Here is a 16,657-nt window from a genome sequence, read left to right on the forward strand (position 1 = left end):
AATCTAAAGAACGGCCCAGACTCCTCGCTCCCCCTCAGGAAGGACTGTCCAAACCAAGGGGGTAAAAAAAAAAAAAAACACCCCTTAAAACATCTATCAACCAATGTTTCTTTCACAAAAGTCAGAGGGTGCAAGATAGGAAAACAGAAATGTACTCACTTGCCAATATCATCTTGATCTGCAAACTTCTCATCGTTGAATCCAAACTGGTCAATAAAATTGGACGTCATTTGTTGCATCTGATAATCAGAAAAGGCCTGGCCACCCCAGGACCAGTGACAGTGATATAATGATTCTAATGACATTCTATATACTATTTGCCCATTTGTGCTCCAGAAATAAATTTATTTATATAGCCAAAAAGCTTTAAAGTTGGTGTGTTTTTCTAAAAAGAAAATCAAATCATTTCAGACAGTTTTCCAAAAAAGTGCCAATTAAAAATGTGGTCCACAAGTTGTTCTAATGTGTATGTCATTGTAAGAAGTGAAACGCGACCCTCTGTCACCTACATATGGAATTTGGAGTGGTCAGCATCTCCTTTGTAGGGGTGGCCAGCTGAGAGGGACAGTCTGAAATTATCAGGCATATCATTTCTGGACACACCAAGCTGAGAGCTGACCAGTGGGGGTCCCACCTCCCTCTGTGGTGTTCTGCCCCACCCCCAAGCCACCCAGCCCGACCCTACTGAGGAAAGTGACTGCCGAGCACATCACAATCCCACAGACATGAACATGTATCGTCTTCACACTCTGGTCTCTGGGCACCGGACGGGTGAACTGAATGGATGTCCATCCCACCCGAGGGGGCAGAGCTCTTGCACTCCCTCGCCATTGCTCTGGAAAGGTGGCACTCATGGGAGCCGGGGGGAGCTGTGCTGGGCCTTCCGCCTTCCCAGGGGCACCAATTCTTTCACTAAGACTTGAGGATGGCTACAACAGGCTCCATGGAGAGATGGCTGGACATACCATCACCAGGCCTGGAACCACTGACGTGAGTGAGTACATTCCCCACGTGAACTTGGAATGAAGGACTAATGGGGACCAGCAAGTGCCCTCTCGTTCAATTCAGAGAACAAATACCAAGGCCAGATGGCACCTGGGGGTGGGCACGCACAGGGACAAGCCCAAGTGCTTCCTGCTTGGCAGAACTGGACTGCGCTGCACAGCTTCTCCGTGGACTTGACCACTGCGGCCGGGTGCTAAGAATGCGTACCCTGCTAGCTCTGGGCGGCCCGCTCTGGTGATAGGGAATTATGGCACAGATAATCCTAATTGCAGATAATTGAAAAAATTAAACCTTATATTTGGCTTTGGAAGGCATTTTTCCTAAGATGTGAAAGAAAAAAAAAAAAGCATCATATCTAAGTCTTTGGAGACCCTAAAATGTCCCTTTCGCCTAACTCAAAGGAGGGCATCCCTTACACCCCACAGTCCAGGCTGTCCTGCTGCTCCCAGGGGCTCCCTGCTGCCCTGCACCCACCTATGCCTCGCGGGACCCTTCTAGGAAGTTTTTGGGTGGAGAATGGGAGAGAAAATTTCAAAGCACTCTTCCATTTTAAATGCCCCATAAACAGAATGTGGACACTAAATACACCGCATTTCTGTTTGATGGGACACGGACACACACGGACGGAGACACACACACACACACACACACACGCTGAGTTCTATTTATCTATGGGTCTGCACAATCAACTGTAGCCACTCCCAGTTGATACCGCAGGAGAGAAAAATCAGCTCTTTGTAGTTCTAGGTCTCTAGCTCCTAGAACTAGCACATCACCTCCGGCTTTTGCACTGACTTTGACTAAGGACGCACTCAGGTTTCTTTTTTTTAATTATTTTGTGTGCGTGTACCGTCAAATCAGATCTGACTGGTACAGGAGGATATTGAGCCTCCTTCTCCGGCAGAGCATCTGGTGGATTCGAACCGCGTTCCTCTGGGATTGCAGTGCAGCTTCTTGCCACTAGGCCACCAGAGCTCCCCGAGGTTTCCTGCTCACAGAGAGGTGGAGCCTGACACTCTGCCCCACTAAAGAGCTGTCAAGGGGCCAGGAAGCAGCTGGACTCTGGGGAGTACCCAAGGCCAGGTGTGTGATCCGTGGCTAAGAGCAGCCTTCAGCATCTCCTGGCTCGCACTCTGGACGTTGCTCGGGACCCCGGGGAGCCAGCTGGCTCCCTGACAAGCCCACCTCTTTGGTGGTGCCACCCAGCCAGAAGCTGCAAGTCAACTTCAGGTGCCCTGGCTCAAGCCTGAACCACAGGCAGGGAAGGTGACCACCCAGGACGCTGAGCCCTCCAGAGGTCAACCACCTCACTGCTGCTCTCTGATGTACGGAACTGGGAGGAGGAACCAAGTCCCAGAGCTCAGGAGACCAGAAGGAGCTGAAGGCTGGGGAAGGAAAGTTGTGACAAAGTGTGTCATTTTGTTAAAGGATCTACTCTGAGCTCCTTTCACACGGGCATGTCACCTACTGCCACCCGAGTGAGTCCCTAGAAGACACTCACAACCTGGTACTGAGAACAGCAGGAATTCTCAGGACGAAACAAAGCATGTGCTCCACTGACTTTGAAAAGGTGCTCAGGAGCACACTGCACTCACGCAGTCGTGGTCGGCCTGGAGACGAGCCGTGTGGGATCTGCAGGTCAGTACAGAGGCGACCTATGCGTCTATCGGCTGCTAGCCCAGTCACTCTCTGAGCTCCCCAGGATGTAGGGAAGCACAGGGGTCTGGGCGGGTGAGGGAGCAAGGCTTCACAGGCCCATCAGTCAAACTGGAAAACCCAGTCGTCTCTCTAGAAGCAGGGCCCGGGAGAAGTACAGGGAAGCACCTTTAGGGTCGAATTGTAACGCAGTCTGAAGAAAATGCACAGCATAAACAGACTGCTGGGCCTTCTCATGCCCTCTGCAGAAGGCAGAGTCTCCCGGAAATTCTCAATGACACAGAAGCTGACAACAGAGGAGCTGCCTGTGGTCACAAAGGGTCAGCAGGCGGGGCTGGGCCCTAGTGGCCTTGCAGGAGCAGGGCACCAAAGCTGCTGTCTACAGCCCCCAGGAGCCTGATGTTCTCTAACCCAGGGGGTTGACTTCCAAAGTCCCAAGAACAGGAATCAGCCAAGACCCAACCAAGGGCCAGACTGTTGCTGCAGGACCATCTTGGAACTGTGGGTGTGGAATGGCCACAATCCTTAAATTAGGCAAGTGCTTAGCCTGACTCCAGCAGAGACACACCACAGACTGGGCCAGCCCAACATCAGAGACCCTGGGAGGAGATGCAAGAGGGACAGAGCCTCCTTCGTGGAAGCCATCTGCATGCCAAGAGCTGGTGGTTCTGGAACTAAGGCAGCTTCTGCCTCCAAATTAAGGAACACTTTCCAAAGGGCTCCCCAACATCATGTCCAGGAAAGAAAACCACCTCACACATCATCCTCCAAGAGCCCCCAGTGGATGGTGGCCCTGTACTGTTCGTATTTTGTACTTTCCCTGAAATTATGCTAGCAGCTAATGGATGATAAGTCTGGGGCAGCAGAGAAGGGGCAATGAATAGATGTCAGGACAAGGTTTCAAAGATTATGGGGATGCATTTAACATTTTAGGCTCATTTTAGTAAGGTGCTCAGTTCAGGGACTGCTGGTAAAGTTTCACTTACAATTTTAACATATCCTATACCTCACAGTCTCTACTAGACGAATGTTTCAGCACAAACCCAATTATTAAAAAGGCTGGCACAACCTGAGACAAGTTATGGTTTATCAGTTCATTTAGGTCTCCTGAAAACAGGCTTTCTGTTTATGAGGGGGAAAGTCTCCTGTCGGAGGTGTGTGCCTCCCAAGTGCCGTGCTGGAAGCACACGGTCACCTTCTGGTGGGCACCTGGCCCTGAAGGGGGTCGGGAATGACCAGACTCAGCATGGGAAACACAAACAGAAGCAAAGAGCAAAGCGTTAGGCATGACTCACTTGCTGCAAAGAGGAATCCTGTGAGAACCCCGTTTCTTTAAAGTCAATCTCATCGTCACTGGGTGCGTGAATGTGGCAGGCTGTGACCTACATGCATAAAGATGTAAAAACTATTTAACGGAGGAGTCTTGGACAGTTGACCAGCATTCTCAATGGAAAAATCACACTCCTTTTTCTTCTCATTGTATGTAATATAAAAACAAAACCCAAATCAATCCTCATTACATGGTAAACCCCCACCCACTGCCCTCAGAGACTCAAGAGCTCACCCGTCCGTCCACCCCGCAGTGCAGCCCGCTGCCTGCCTTGCTCTCACGACTCATTACTGCCAGGAATCAAGGAAGGAAAGAGGTGGGGGAGTCCGCTGAAGGGACTGGAAATCACCTCCGATTTCAATGGAGGAGAGTGCCCGCTCAGCGACATACTGTCCACCACCATCAAGCGAGACTGCCTTCTCCTAGGAGGGACCAGGACTACCTCTGAACAACCTGGAGTCTTGGACAGTTGACCAACATTCTCAATGGAAAAATCACATTCCTTTTTCTTCTCATTGTATGTAATATAAAAACAAAACCCAAATCAATCCTCATTACATTGTAAACCCCCACCCACTGCCCTCAGAGACTCAAGAGCTCACCCGTCCGTCCACCCCGCAGTGCAGCCCGCTGCCTGCTGCCCGCTGCCCGCTGCCCGCTGCCTGCCTTGCTCTCACGACTCATTACTGCCAGGAATCAAGGAAGGAAAGAGGTGGGGGAGTCCACTGAAGGGACTGGAAATCACCTCCGATTTCAATGGAGGAGAGTGCCCGCTCAGCGACATACTGTCCACCACCACCAAGCGAGACTACCTTCTCCTAGGAGGGACCAGGACTACCTCTGAACAACCTGGAAATCCCTGCTCCCACAGGTGACCAGTCACGAGAAAGGTCAGCTTCAGACAGAAACACAGCTCCTGACCACGTGGGGGGAGCACTGTCCAGAGTGCTGAACAGGCCAGGTCAGCAGTGCACCGATGAGGGAGATGCCAAGTCCCCTGTCCCTTACTCCGTCCTTCCTTCCTCCTCCCTAGGGCCTACAACTGCTCTCAGAGATTAAACAGATGTCAACTCAGTAATTCACAAATGTCACCCAATTCTAGCAGAAATATGTACTAACCATCAGAAATGAAGGTTTCTAAGTCAGGAGACTATGGAATTCCAGAACCTTCTGAGGCAGCCTACACTGTTTTCTGAGTGGCTGGCACTATGGCTTTCTAGAAGGCAGAGCCCGGAAGGTTGTGTGCAGACTTGTGCGCTCTGAGCACACAGTGCATGGCCCGGACCAGGTACCTCACACCCAGGTGAAACGAAACTCCTGTGGGTCATGTTTCCTCCAACCTGCCTGCCCATCCATCCTCCAGCGCACACATGCACTGCTCTGGAACCAGCCTCGTGAGATCAAAGGTGCAGCATCATTCCAAGGAGAACCTGCCAGACTCAACAGCTTTACTGACTTGCATGTTCTTGAAAGCCCACCTGGAGGAGCGCCATGGAATTCTGCTTTGTCATGGCAGCTGGCACGTTAGGGGCCAACGGCAATTAAGAGCTGTCAAGTGGGTCTGCTCAGTGGATGAGAAGAGCTCCAGGCAGCGGGGCCTGCGGGCCAGACCGTGCTCACCTCAGTTCAGGGCGCAGCCCTACGGTGAGGCTACAGGAGAGAATGCCCGAAAAGGCTGAGGGAGGTGGCAGGGGTTAACAAGAGACAAGTGGGCTGCTGCCAACCCTGGATTGATATCCACGTTCAAGCAAGATCAAACGTATCCTTTTTTCACTTTTCCATTCCCCTACAACTTTATCGGTTCCTCAAAAGGGAAACCAATGTGTGAGGAGCAGCTCCTACCCAGCAGCTTTGTGACCCTTCAAGGATCTACTTAAGGTGAACGCTGACAACAATCCTAGGAGGGAATGAAATCATGTGCTCTCCAAAGAGAAGGCACTCTTCTAGCAAACTGCTGTTAGAGTAAAACCCATCAGCACGGGAACCTACACCCAGGAGAAAACCGTCAAGAGAAGGAAAAGGCACTTGTTTTTCGCTGCACCCTGTCAAAGGTGGACAACCGCTGAGACTCCACAACCAAGCTGTCCCATCCCCTCACGCACCTGCTCTCACAGGTCAGCACAGTAATGGGACGCACTCACACCTTCAGAGCCACAGCATCAAGAACAAGTGAGGCCCCTGCATGGACTGGGAGTCTCCCCAGGTTTGTATCCAAATCCCAGGTCTCAGTCCACAGGCCCAAACACACCCTGGGAGGCATCTCTGCCGGGAAAAGCTCCCTCTGTTCTTGCACTTCCTCAGCTGAAGCCCGTCAGCCTCGTTCCTTCCATCCAACCCACATGTGCCCATTCTACTTTCAATACAGCATCTCCACACACTTCTCCCCACGTCTACCGTCTCATCTCTCATCTCACAGGGATAAACACTCCCTCGGGCAACGGACCCTGCTCCCTTGACTCCAATTAACATCCTCCACCCTCAGCCCAGAAGCCTGACGCCCTGCCTCCTCTGCTTCCATTCTCGGGACCTGATAAAAACGTACCACTTTTTGAGCCCCAGACCATACTGCAGACAGCCCTGTTCTATTCTGTGTGCAGGGTAAGGCCCACTGAGCATACCAAAGTCAAGTTTATAAAATCATTCCTAGCAGCACAGGGCCAACCAACTGCCCCTGTCAGAAGCCCTCTGGGCAGGGACAAAAAGGAGCCTGGAGACTGCAGTCCAAGTCTCCTCATGGCCAGGCCTGACTGTACACACAAACTCCCCATTGGCAGAATCACAGGACTGAGGACTAAAGGCCCTGGAGAAAGGCTTGGGGCCAAGGAAGTGAAAGGGGCTCAAGTCTCGAGACCCAGAAATTACCGGCATCAGCAAAGCAGACAGCCGGCCTTTCTCTTGATTCAAATACTCCTCACTCCCTTTCCTGTAGCGTCCTCATGCAGTCTAAGGACCATTTTGGGAAAAGCAATAATCAGAGGAGACCTGGTTTCAATCAGAAGCAAAGAACCTGCGAAAGGCCGTTTCTCTGGTCACAGGCTCAAACAGCCAGGCATGTGTACAGTCGCTGCCATGGCTCCGTCACAGAAGTTATGACAGACACAGCCCCAACAAGCCCCCATTAGTATTCCTAAGTGCTCCCTTTCAAATAAGAAAGAAGACAACCCACATATAGGAGAACGAGTCACCGCTTTCATTTTTCAGCCCACACAGGTCTCTAAAATGAGGGTGAGTGTGACACTGAGGGGCTGCCCCACTCCACAATGAAGTCCTGGCTGTCCAGGACTCTCCCACTGGGATGAATGTGGACTTCAGTGTTGGGGCTAAAACAGGCTGAGACACAAAGAGCTGTAAGGCTTCTTCAAGCTATTAGTTCATATTACTCTTAATAGTTTGCTCTTAATTCCTATTCTCAGGACTCCCTAATGCTATCAATACACTCATTTTAAGAAGTCATTTCCACTCTTCTCTCAAGAGGGCATACAGCGTCCTTCTGCTTCCCTCGTCTAAGCCATGTTCCAAGGGCTGCCAGGTATCCAGTGCCTGGCAGCTGGAGTGTACACGTGTCAGCCACTGCAGGCTGCTGGACGGCCACACAAGCCCTGCACTGCAGGACACGGTGAAGTTCAAGCTGCCCGCCTGTGTCAGGCGGTGAGCGCTGGGGCAAGGAAGCCTTGTCTCCACGCCCAGGGCAAAACCCAAACAATGTGTACTTTCAAACAAAAGGCTTTAAACAAACAAAATCTACATTCCAAAGTCCAATATAATTGTTTTTTAAAAAAATTATCAAATGCCATTATTCCCTGGCTAAAAGCATCAAATTTCTACTACAATATTTTATAACTGGGGCTCCAAAACCATCTACAAAATTTTCCCATTAAGAATTCTCTAAAATATGAGTAAATTCAACTCAGTATCATTAGAAATCTCCAAGGAACACTGAGCGTCTTTAAGTCCCCACCAGGGAATGTGAGGTAGGTGGAAGGTGGCATGCCCAGTGCCTCAGCAGAGGGCTGGATGCTGGAGTGCGGTGCCCAGGGCACGGAGCACACCAGGAAGCAAATGAGCATGCCTCCCCAACCTGAGACAGACCCTGGCAGCTTCTGTGGACCCTCGTGACTGGGCAAATGAGAACACAGTGAATACTGACCTCTCTTCCTGGTGAAGAGACAAGCACTGAGGCTTGCTCCACAGTCATGGGGCCAAATGGAAGAGCTTTTTATCCAGCCTTTCTGGATAAATAGGCAAAGGCCAAGGGCACCACAAGAACACAAACATAACCTCATAAAACCTACTAGATCTACCGTGTTCCTCTTGTTAGTTTCTCCTAAGGAGCTTGTGCAGAACGTCTCCCATCGCTCCCTGACTTCATCTGGAAGATCTTCAGGAGGAAAGAAAAAAAAAAAAAAGAAGCATTAGCACACTTCAGTGAACGACACAGAAACACGCCGTCAACAGGTGACACCGAGATTCCTAACGAGAACCCAGCTGCAAGCGTCAGCCTGGCTCCTGGGGGAGGAACACGATGCCGCACACCAGCAGCTCAGGTGACACAAGTCCCAGACTGCTGGGGCCCCGGCACCACTGTGGGTTCAAAAGCAGTTTGGGGAGACATGCGTTTCCTGTGAAATCAGAGCTTTTCCAAAGAACTCTTGTCAGTTAGCAAGTCTTTAAGACGGGGACATGGGGGACACACGCACACACACACGTGGCCACGCTTCTGGCTGGTGACTGCCCCGCGTGGCTTCTGTAACTCTTTAAGCACAGGATCCTAAGTAGCTGTGTCACAGGTGACAATGGGCAATACTGTGACTCCTTCTTTCACAAAGATTGTAAAGAAAAGACACACAAGTATTTCGGAGGCTTCAGTCATATAAGCATGTCTTCTGGTAATTCTGGGTTTTGCACACGCATGTGCATCATGCAAATTCTATAAAAGACTGATCTATATAAAACCATCCCTCCTGGTTAAAGATGAATATTTAACCATATCTTTCAAGAATCACATTTTAAGGGCAGCACAAGCCACGAGTCTGTCCCCCCAAGACTTTCTCTTTCAGCATGCACTCAACATGTACAAGCCTCTCCTACACACACGTGCACACATAACAGAGAAAGAGAGAGAGAAGGCTACACTGGGAACTGACAACTAGCAAGTCAGCTCTGGAGCAGTGTCAGGACTGTCCCCACATCCTGGAAGTCAAGACTGGTCCTCCGTTTGGCAGAAGGACCCAGAGCACACGAGAGCTATGGGCTTCCACTTCAGGGGACTGAGCTGTGGCCTGGGTAGCACTGTGAACACACTGGTGTCACCCAGCAGCCTTGGGCAGATGAAACCCTGGCCCATGAAGAGCTGGGAGAGCCGTGCTCCCGCCCAGCACTGGAGCTGGGGAGAAAGTGCCAAGAACATGCTCATCTGGGGCACTCAATCCTTACCAACAGGCTCTTCAGGCAAACAGCAAGAGTCAGCACAGCTCGAGCGGCTTCAGCATAGTCTGCCGGGTCCCCGAGCTCACGGTCCTCAAGGGAATGACTTGGTGAGCTATGTTTTCAGAATGAAACTAGGGGAGTCGAGTGTGTACTGAATGAGCTATCTCAAAGAACTACACTATGCGAGCACTCCTGGGACTCTTGTTCAAACTCCAGGTAACGTGGGTGATCTAAAACCCCACCACCAAGCTCTGACTTGTCCTGTCACCCCCTGTCTATGACTCTGCGACCCTTTCCAGCCGGAGCAGGCACGCGCGCCAGCACTCACCTCGGATGAGCTGCTGCACCGAGCTGCTGTTGGGGCCTTTGTCGGCGCTGTGCACGATGCAGTTGGCCATTCTCGTCAGGTGGCCCATGTATCCATGCCGCCGTCCTCCTTCCGCCCTGCCAAAGAACAAAGGTTCATGAAGCTCTGGGCCCTGCAGGCTGAGAAGGAAAGAATGGGAACTGCCGTGCATTCCCAGACAGCACAGGGAAAGCACGACCCCGCCAGTCGATGTACAGATGTCACTGTCTCAGTGGATTAAACACATGGACTTGACTGGGGACAGACCACGTGGCAGCCCTGCCAAGGGGCACAGACTTAGATGCAAACCATGCACCTTTGGCACATTTTCCAACAAGGACTACCAAAAACACTCACTCTTCTGCATAATTATAAAACCATTTCTCAGATTCTAGTCAGATTGTCGTTTCCTACCAATACAATGACTCTGCTAGCTTGTCTCCCAAAGACATCCTGTAGTCAGATCAACTGAGAACAAAAGAAGTGACCAAGTGGCACTGCATGTTTCAAGTTAAAATGCTGCTGGATTGGAGGAGCTGGACAAGAATAAGAGGGAGAGCGCTGGTGAACTTGAACCTAGTTCCTGCCCGCTCCTGCACAGGTCTACCTCCCCTGTGACCTTACAGTCAGACAAACTGTTCCTGTCACTGCAATTTATTTATAAATGTCAAGACTTTCAATTCTACTGAACTGCAGATTTCTGCTTACAGATAATAGAGATTTCTGCAGAAAAAGGAGAGCGGCCTGGCGGGAGCAACCTATTAAAACAAACCCACAGGACCTTCGAAGGCTCACCTGGAAAAGGAAGTGCCTGCTAGGTCAGCTCGGAGGCCCTGGGGCAAAGCATGGGTGCCCCGCTGCTGGAGTAGCTTCCAGTTTTACCCAGCTCTTTCTTACATGTAAGTTCTTAGTTGATAGGGTCTCTCATGGTGTGTGTTCTGAACCCCAGAGGTGAAAACAAAGGCCCATCTGCAGGGAGTCTGGCCGAGTCTGGATACTCAAGGCTTTAAGGTGCGGAAATACCAGAAGCGCCAGTCCAGAACCCTCCTGGGACCCAGCAAGCGGCTTTCACAGAAGAGGACAGCAGGGGGCGCTCTACCAAAGGCGACCTGAGCTCTGGGTGAGGACCCAGCAGGGGGACGGGCAGTCACCAAGGACACATGACCAGAGGGGGACTGGGCACACACACAGCACCCCCTCCCAAGAACTCCTCTGCAGAACACATCTGAGGCCCAGAACACCTGTCTTCTGAGACTTACACGGCATCCAATCTCCCCAGTCAAACCAAGCTCATGCACTGTCATTTTTTTAAACTTAACTGATGCTTACAAAGTGAAGCTGAGGCCCAGCGAGAATGACCTAGCTCTCCTGACTGATGGCAGGAAAGAGTCCGGGAGGGGACGGCCCGGTGAAGGATGCGTTTGTACCTCAGGGGATTCAGGAGTAAAGCGAACGCGAGCGCCGCACCGAGGCCCTGCTCAGCACCCAGCACCTCCTGTGCCGAAGAAAAGCCAGGCCGAGCCACTGACCTCAAGGAGCCTCACAGAAGGGTTCCCGTTCAGCTCCTGCTCCCCACCTTCTCAGGCTGAGAACGGGGGCTCCCGGGTCAGCACAGCGTAGGATGCCCCCCTCCCCGCCGCTCCCCTCTGGAGCAAGGGAATGATGGTGGGAGGGGGCAGGCAGAAAAAACGGTCAGAGAACCAGCTGTTTCAATAAAATACTCTGGAAGGCCTGAGAATGGCTTACTGTATAAGACGGTCTTTACGTCTAAGTAATTACGGTTGTGGGGTCCATTGAGCTGTGCTGTTAAGTGGAAGGCAGCGTCTCTTGGGCAGTTCGAATCCACCAGCAGCACCTCGGCAGGGCGGTAGGCACTCTGCTCCTGTGCCACTTACAGCACCACAAGCCCGCTGGGGGGTCAGCTACAAGTGAGCTCCGGCTGCACAGCAAGGAGCTTTGGAGGCACGTCTCTGCTGTGCGTCGGCCCGCAGCCTGGCAGGACCGAGCTCAACTGCTCCCGCGTCGCCGAGGCTGCCATCAGATCACACGTCTCTCTCCACAGCGCGTCAGTGGGTCTGGGACAACAACGTCTTTTTACAGGCAAGTGCTTAACCGCTGCACCACCAGAGCCCCTTGCTGACTAGGGTAACGGGATGTGTTTGTCAAGCTGTCGATTAAACGAAAATTCTAAGAGAAAGCAATGTACTTACTGTTTCTTCTCATTCATATCCCAAGCGTCAAGTATCCGTTCTATTAACTGACATTTTTTAAAAAGCTGAATGAAAAAGAATATTCTAGTTAACATTTGTGTTAGTATCAGCACGTCAAAATTTTATAAAGCAATAAAACTCTGTTTCAACAGAACAGTGGCATACATAACCCACAAGCACATACAGCAAGCAGGAGAGTGAGGACAGCAGCCACAAAGTGTGGCCCGTCTACTCCAGGCCCAGGACATCCAGCCCCGCCTGCCTCAGGGCCTTCTAGGAGGAGCCATGGTGTTACAGGGCCTGGCCAGTAGCTGGATTTTCCTTCCGTTGTCATTTGAGTGAAAGGTTACAAAGCTAACTGGTTTCCACCCACCATTCACATGTGTTTTGTTTTATGGCATTCATTACCATACACATAACTGTGGAGGAGCAGTGTTAAGGAGCTGTGCTGCTGGGGCCGAGTGAGGCGGGCACTGTCCCACCCGGGGGCCACTCACAAAGCCCACCCCCCAAGGCCACTCCTCTCACAGGGCCTTCCCAACCTGGGGTGAAAGCAAACCAAGGGTGCGATGGAAAACCCAGAGAGCAGAGCCCCTCGGAGTCAGGACCCCAAAGCCTGACTAGCCCAGTCACCTCACAGGAGAGGGTTCACTTAGTGTCACCCACACCTCACTCCTCCCCACTGAAGGACTTACTCAATGTCTAAATCTTCATGTCTCCCCATTTTCTTAAATGTTGAAGGAATCACTGCTAAAAGGCGCAGTGAAAACATGACTGCTAAATATGCACCTCTCTGAAATCCACCACAGGCTCTTAAAGCCCAGCTCATCTCGCTGAAACGAGGTGTGCATGATGTGCCGGGGAGGGGTCGGCGGCAAGAGGGGCCCGTGCAAGCTTACGTGTTTCAATAACAAACTGTCCCCTGTGGCGTCCTGATCTGTGATCGTTCCATTCTCTGTGTTTTCAAAGGGACTCGCAAGAATCAGTGCCACGCAAATCTCCACCTGGGTGTGCAGGAAGTTGTTCCACGTGTACTTGAAAAACATGTCCTACCAAGAGATGGGACATGTTATTGAATCCACTGCTATACCACAGCCACAGAAGTGCTATCTACGCCCAGGAAAACAGTGGCTTCTGGGCCAGGCCGGGCTCTTTAAGGAAGCCCACGTTCATGGGGAAGATCTGGCCCCACTCCGCAGCGTAAAGAGCCAGACAGCTGCTCGGTCAGCATGCAGGAGCCGTCATCTGATCTGGGAGAAAGCAGCCATGAATGTCTAGGGAACAGACAATAAATAGTAAGTCCCTCAAATAGAAGAGCACCTCTCTCCAAGATTTCACGGCAACAAGGCAGATGCTGAGTTCAGTAAATTTCCAATCTGCTTCAAAGACTCTGACGAAAATTTCATTTTGATGCACCGTTTTCTGACACGTGTCTGGGCAGGGCACCGTGCTGGGTGTCGCGCAGGAGACAGCGACAGACAGAGAACTGTGATCCCCGAAAGAATCACAGCCAGACCTTCAACACTGGAAGCACTGTCAGCTGACAGGCAAACACAAGTGAGGCAAGACAGGCAAGTGCCATGCGAGTCCCTGGGGCAGAAAGGACCCCGACAATATGTGACAAATGACAATGTCACAAAAGAAAAGAAGAGCAGTTGAGGGACATCAGGGAACAAAAAGGCAGAACTGATAAAGCACGTGTGGGTGTGTGAGGAGGTGAACCGGAGGCGGTGTCCTCCCCGCCCTCCTTGGGCTTAATCGGCGGGGTTTCCATGTGAGAAATGGACACAGGTACACCTTACAATGTCTATCAGGTAGAATGCAAACACCAAAGACCCCTTCTTTGAAACACTCCCCTAAATTCTCATGTCTTATGTAGCCACATGTCTTATGAAACCTAAATGAAAAATTATCAAAATGTATGATAAACCCAAGGCAAAAATTATATGCAGGCAATCCCCAAAACTGAAGCCACATTTCCATCACAATAAACTACACTTACAAATGGACATCTCAAAAAAAAAACAACAAAACAAATGGACATCTCATGTTACCCAAGCCTGCTACGTCTCTTGTTAAGGAGCACTACAGACCATGTGGCTACACACAGTCTGATGTTTTCACTCTCAGATGTAGTTTCCAACTCCCCAAGACAAAAATCGGATTTCCAGAGACACTGACCCCTAGAACCTACGTAGCAGTGGTGTCCTCAGCAGGGCCCCAGCGAAGCAGAAAATGACCTGTGGAAGACTGCTGATGCTCAGATCAAGAATGGCAGCCCACATGTCAACGTGCGAGCTGCCCCGAGTCCTAACACACCCAAGGCACCTGAGAAGCCCTGTGAGGGAGACACTCACCAGAATGACCGCGATGCTGTTCAGCTCCACAAGGTCAGCGTTGATGCTGCTGGAATTGGCCTGCAGAAGGCTGGAGATGAGCCTGATCACGTTCAGCCGGGTGTTCCCCACCGGAGGGTCCAGCACGCCCCATGTGGTCTTCATCACACTTTTCTGAGGCAGAAGAAGCCTTCCAATTAAATCCAGTCAAACAACTCTGCAACGCGCTAAAATCAACACCTGGCGGCAAATCTGACATGACACCTGTCATCGTTACAGCGTAGGGAAATAACCCAGTGCTGAGATCAAGTCCATTCTCTGAAGGACAGGTCTACAAAGCGCAAGTGCAGCCCAGCCCCCTAAACTGCACAGAAGGGGTCCGAGGTACAGTGGCTCTGACAGGAGAGGCCATGTGTCCAGACCTGACCAGGCAGCTGAGAAGCTAACATGTTACGATCTCAGCCCTCGATCGCCACCAAATCATCGATGAAAACAAACTCTGAGGTTGTCTCCAGCCAGAACACTAAACCTGTTCTCACCCATAAAAAGGAGTTTTAAGTTTGGAAGGACAGAAGACAAAAATGGAATGTTTCAGAACCTCAGTCGTTTGAGGTGCCCTGTCTACACCCCAGTCATCAGCACCCTTCCTCTCCGCCGGGGGAGCTGGCCCTCTCCTGTGCAGGCTTAATGCTGCCACGGCTCAGCCACTCTGGCTAAAAGAGCTTTGGTGAACAGACTGAAAAATGACTTAATGGATCTAGTCATACTCATCATTTGGTAAAATAAAAAACCCAAACGGGACACTGTAGTGGTCTTGTGGTAAGGAAATGCACTGCCAACCTTAAGGCATCTGGTTCGAATCCATCAGCAGCTCTGCAAGAAAAAGATGGGCAATCTATTCCTGTGTCATTAGCAGTCTGAAAACTGCAGGAGGGTCAGGTGCGAGTCAGTTCCGACTGAGTGAGAAGCAGAGAAATGAGAACCACACTTGATGCTGCCTTGCCTTCTCGTCGGGAGAGGTCGCTGTCACCCAAGATGCCATAAAACCCCTCCTTAGCGCTCCGTGTCTCCTTGCGCACGAGGGAAGGCCTCTCCCCCACCCCCACTTACCCCCCTTCTCTGGGCATCACAGGTGCTGTCTGCGGTCACAGGACAGTCCTTCCCTGTGGACACCCTCACACCACACACGGAAAGCAGAATGATCAGCCCACAGAGGAAGCCGCGCTGGGTGCCAGCAGCTGTCTTAACCCTATTAACTGGACCAAATAACTGTCTACACGGAATTTTCTGTTGAGATCATGTGTTTTCAATAAAAGAAACCAAATCAAACCCACTCCCTAGAGACCGTTCCACCTTTGGGACCCTAAAGGCCACGGCGGAAGTGACCCACGCAGTTCCCAAGGCTGTGAACCCTGCGAGGAGCAGAGAGGTCACTCTTCTCTCACAGAGCTGCCGGTGGGTTCAAACTGACAACTTTTCAGTCAGCAGCCCAACTACACTACACTGTACTCCCAGGCTGCGCTCTGGAATGGCCGGCAGGCTGACATGAAGGGAAACCCATTTTGGTGCAGATTGGGACACAACACGCCGGACAGGCGCTCCACAACGACTTGTGTTAGGATTGTGACGAGAGCTCTTCTCCAGATTCACGAAGTTACACAGACTCCCGCTGGGGCAGTGCACTTTACCACTGGGACAGGAACTCCCAAAACCTGAAAGGCTGGTGGCCGGTACACCTCACAGGAGTCTCTACAAGTTAAAAGACATCCTGGAAACTGAGTGAACTCCCTGGTTTGAGGATCTTTTCCAATAACCTGTCTACTTCTCCTCCCTCCTACCCAGGTTAAGGAAACAGAAAACGCCCACAATCTAGAAGTCAGTGTAGTAACTCCCCAGTAACTTATAACAGCAAGAGAGTCACATGCAGGCCTCAGAACACAGGACAAAGAAAAAGGAAAGTGTACGAAGTGAAGCTGGGTCAGAACCCTCAGTCCACTGGTTTTCCATGCTAAGGTTCCAACAGAAGCCCCTTCTCAAACACGCCCAAACACTGGGTGGGTAAGGGAGGTGCAGGCCTGCAGACACCCCACGCACAAGTCTTCACAATACACAGACACTCCACCCTGGACACTACACCTTCAACCTTCTCTTCCTTACATGCTTATCTGACCAACAGACTGTGGAACTGCTTCACTCTACATATGAAAACTCATGAGTCCCCCAAAGAAACTGTCCCTCAAAGAAATGACAAGGACAAACTAGGGACAAACGCCTCTTCCACTGCCCAGTAAGTGCCCAACGACTTAACAGGTGGCTGCAACAAAAGGCACAGGTCTGTAAGCAGCAA

At 51.2% G+C, this 16,657-nt stretch overlaps 1 protein-coding gene across 4 annotated transcripts in view; it reads right to left on the bottom strand.

The window, feature by feature from the left end:
- The window catches only part of PPP6R3 (protein phosphatase 6, regulatory subunit 3), a 54,736-nt gene that overhangs the window by 18,409 nt on the left and 19,670 nt on the right, over nucleotides 1-16,657 (bottom strand). For 2 of the 4 annotated variants that reach the window (XM_006893236.1, XM_006893237.1), the window contains exons 8-14: nucleotides 14,332-14,484; nucleotides 12,874-13,023; nucleotides 11,975-12,039; nucleotides 9,747-9,862; nucleotides 8,284-8,369; nucleotides 3,957-4,043; nucleotides 160-257 (exon numbers count right to left, since the gene is read on the bottom strand). In XM_006893236.1, the coding sequence (XP_006893298.1) occupies nucleotides 160-257; nucleotides 3,957-4,043; nucleotides 8,284-8,369; nucleotides 9,747-9,862; nucleotides 11,975-12,039; nucleotides 12,874-13,023; nucleotides 14,332-14,484 (755 nt within the window). The remainder of the gene's footprint in view (nucleotides 1-159; nucleotides 258-3,956; nucleotides 4,044-8,283; nucleotides 8,370-9,746; nucleotides 9,863-11,974; nucleotides 12,040-12,873; nucleotides 13,024-14,331; nucleotides 14,485-16,657) is intronic. The other 2 variants (XM_006893238.1, XM_006893239.1) reach the window with 2 other exon arrangements.

Source organism: Elephantulus edwardii, unplaced genomic scaffold, assembly GCF_000299155.1.
Source record: "Elephantulus edwardii isolate Elephantulus edwardi_28Jun2011 unplaced genomic scaffold, EleEdw1.0 scaffold00126, whole genome shotgun sequence".
In the NCBI taxonomy this organism is placed as follows: Eukaryota; Metazoa; Chordata; class Mammalia; order Macroscelidea; family Macroscelididae; genus Elephantulus; species Elephantulus edwardii.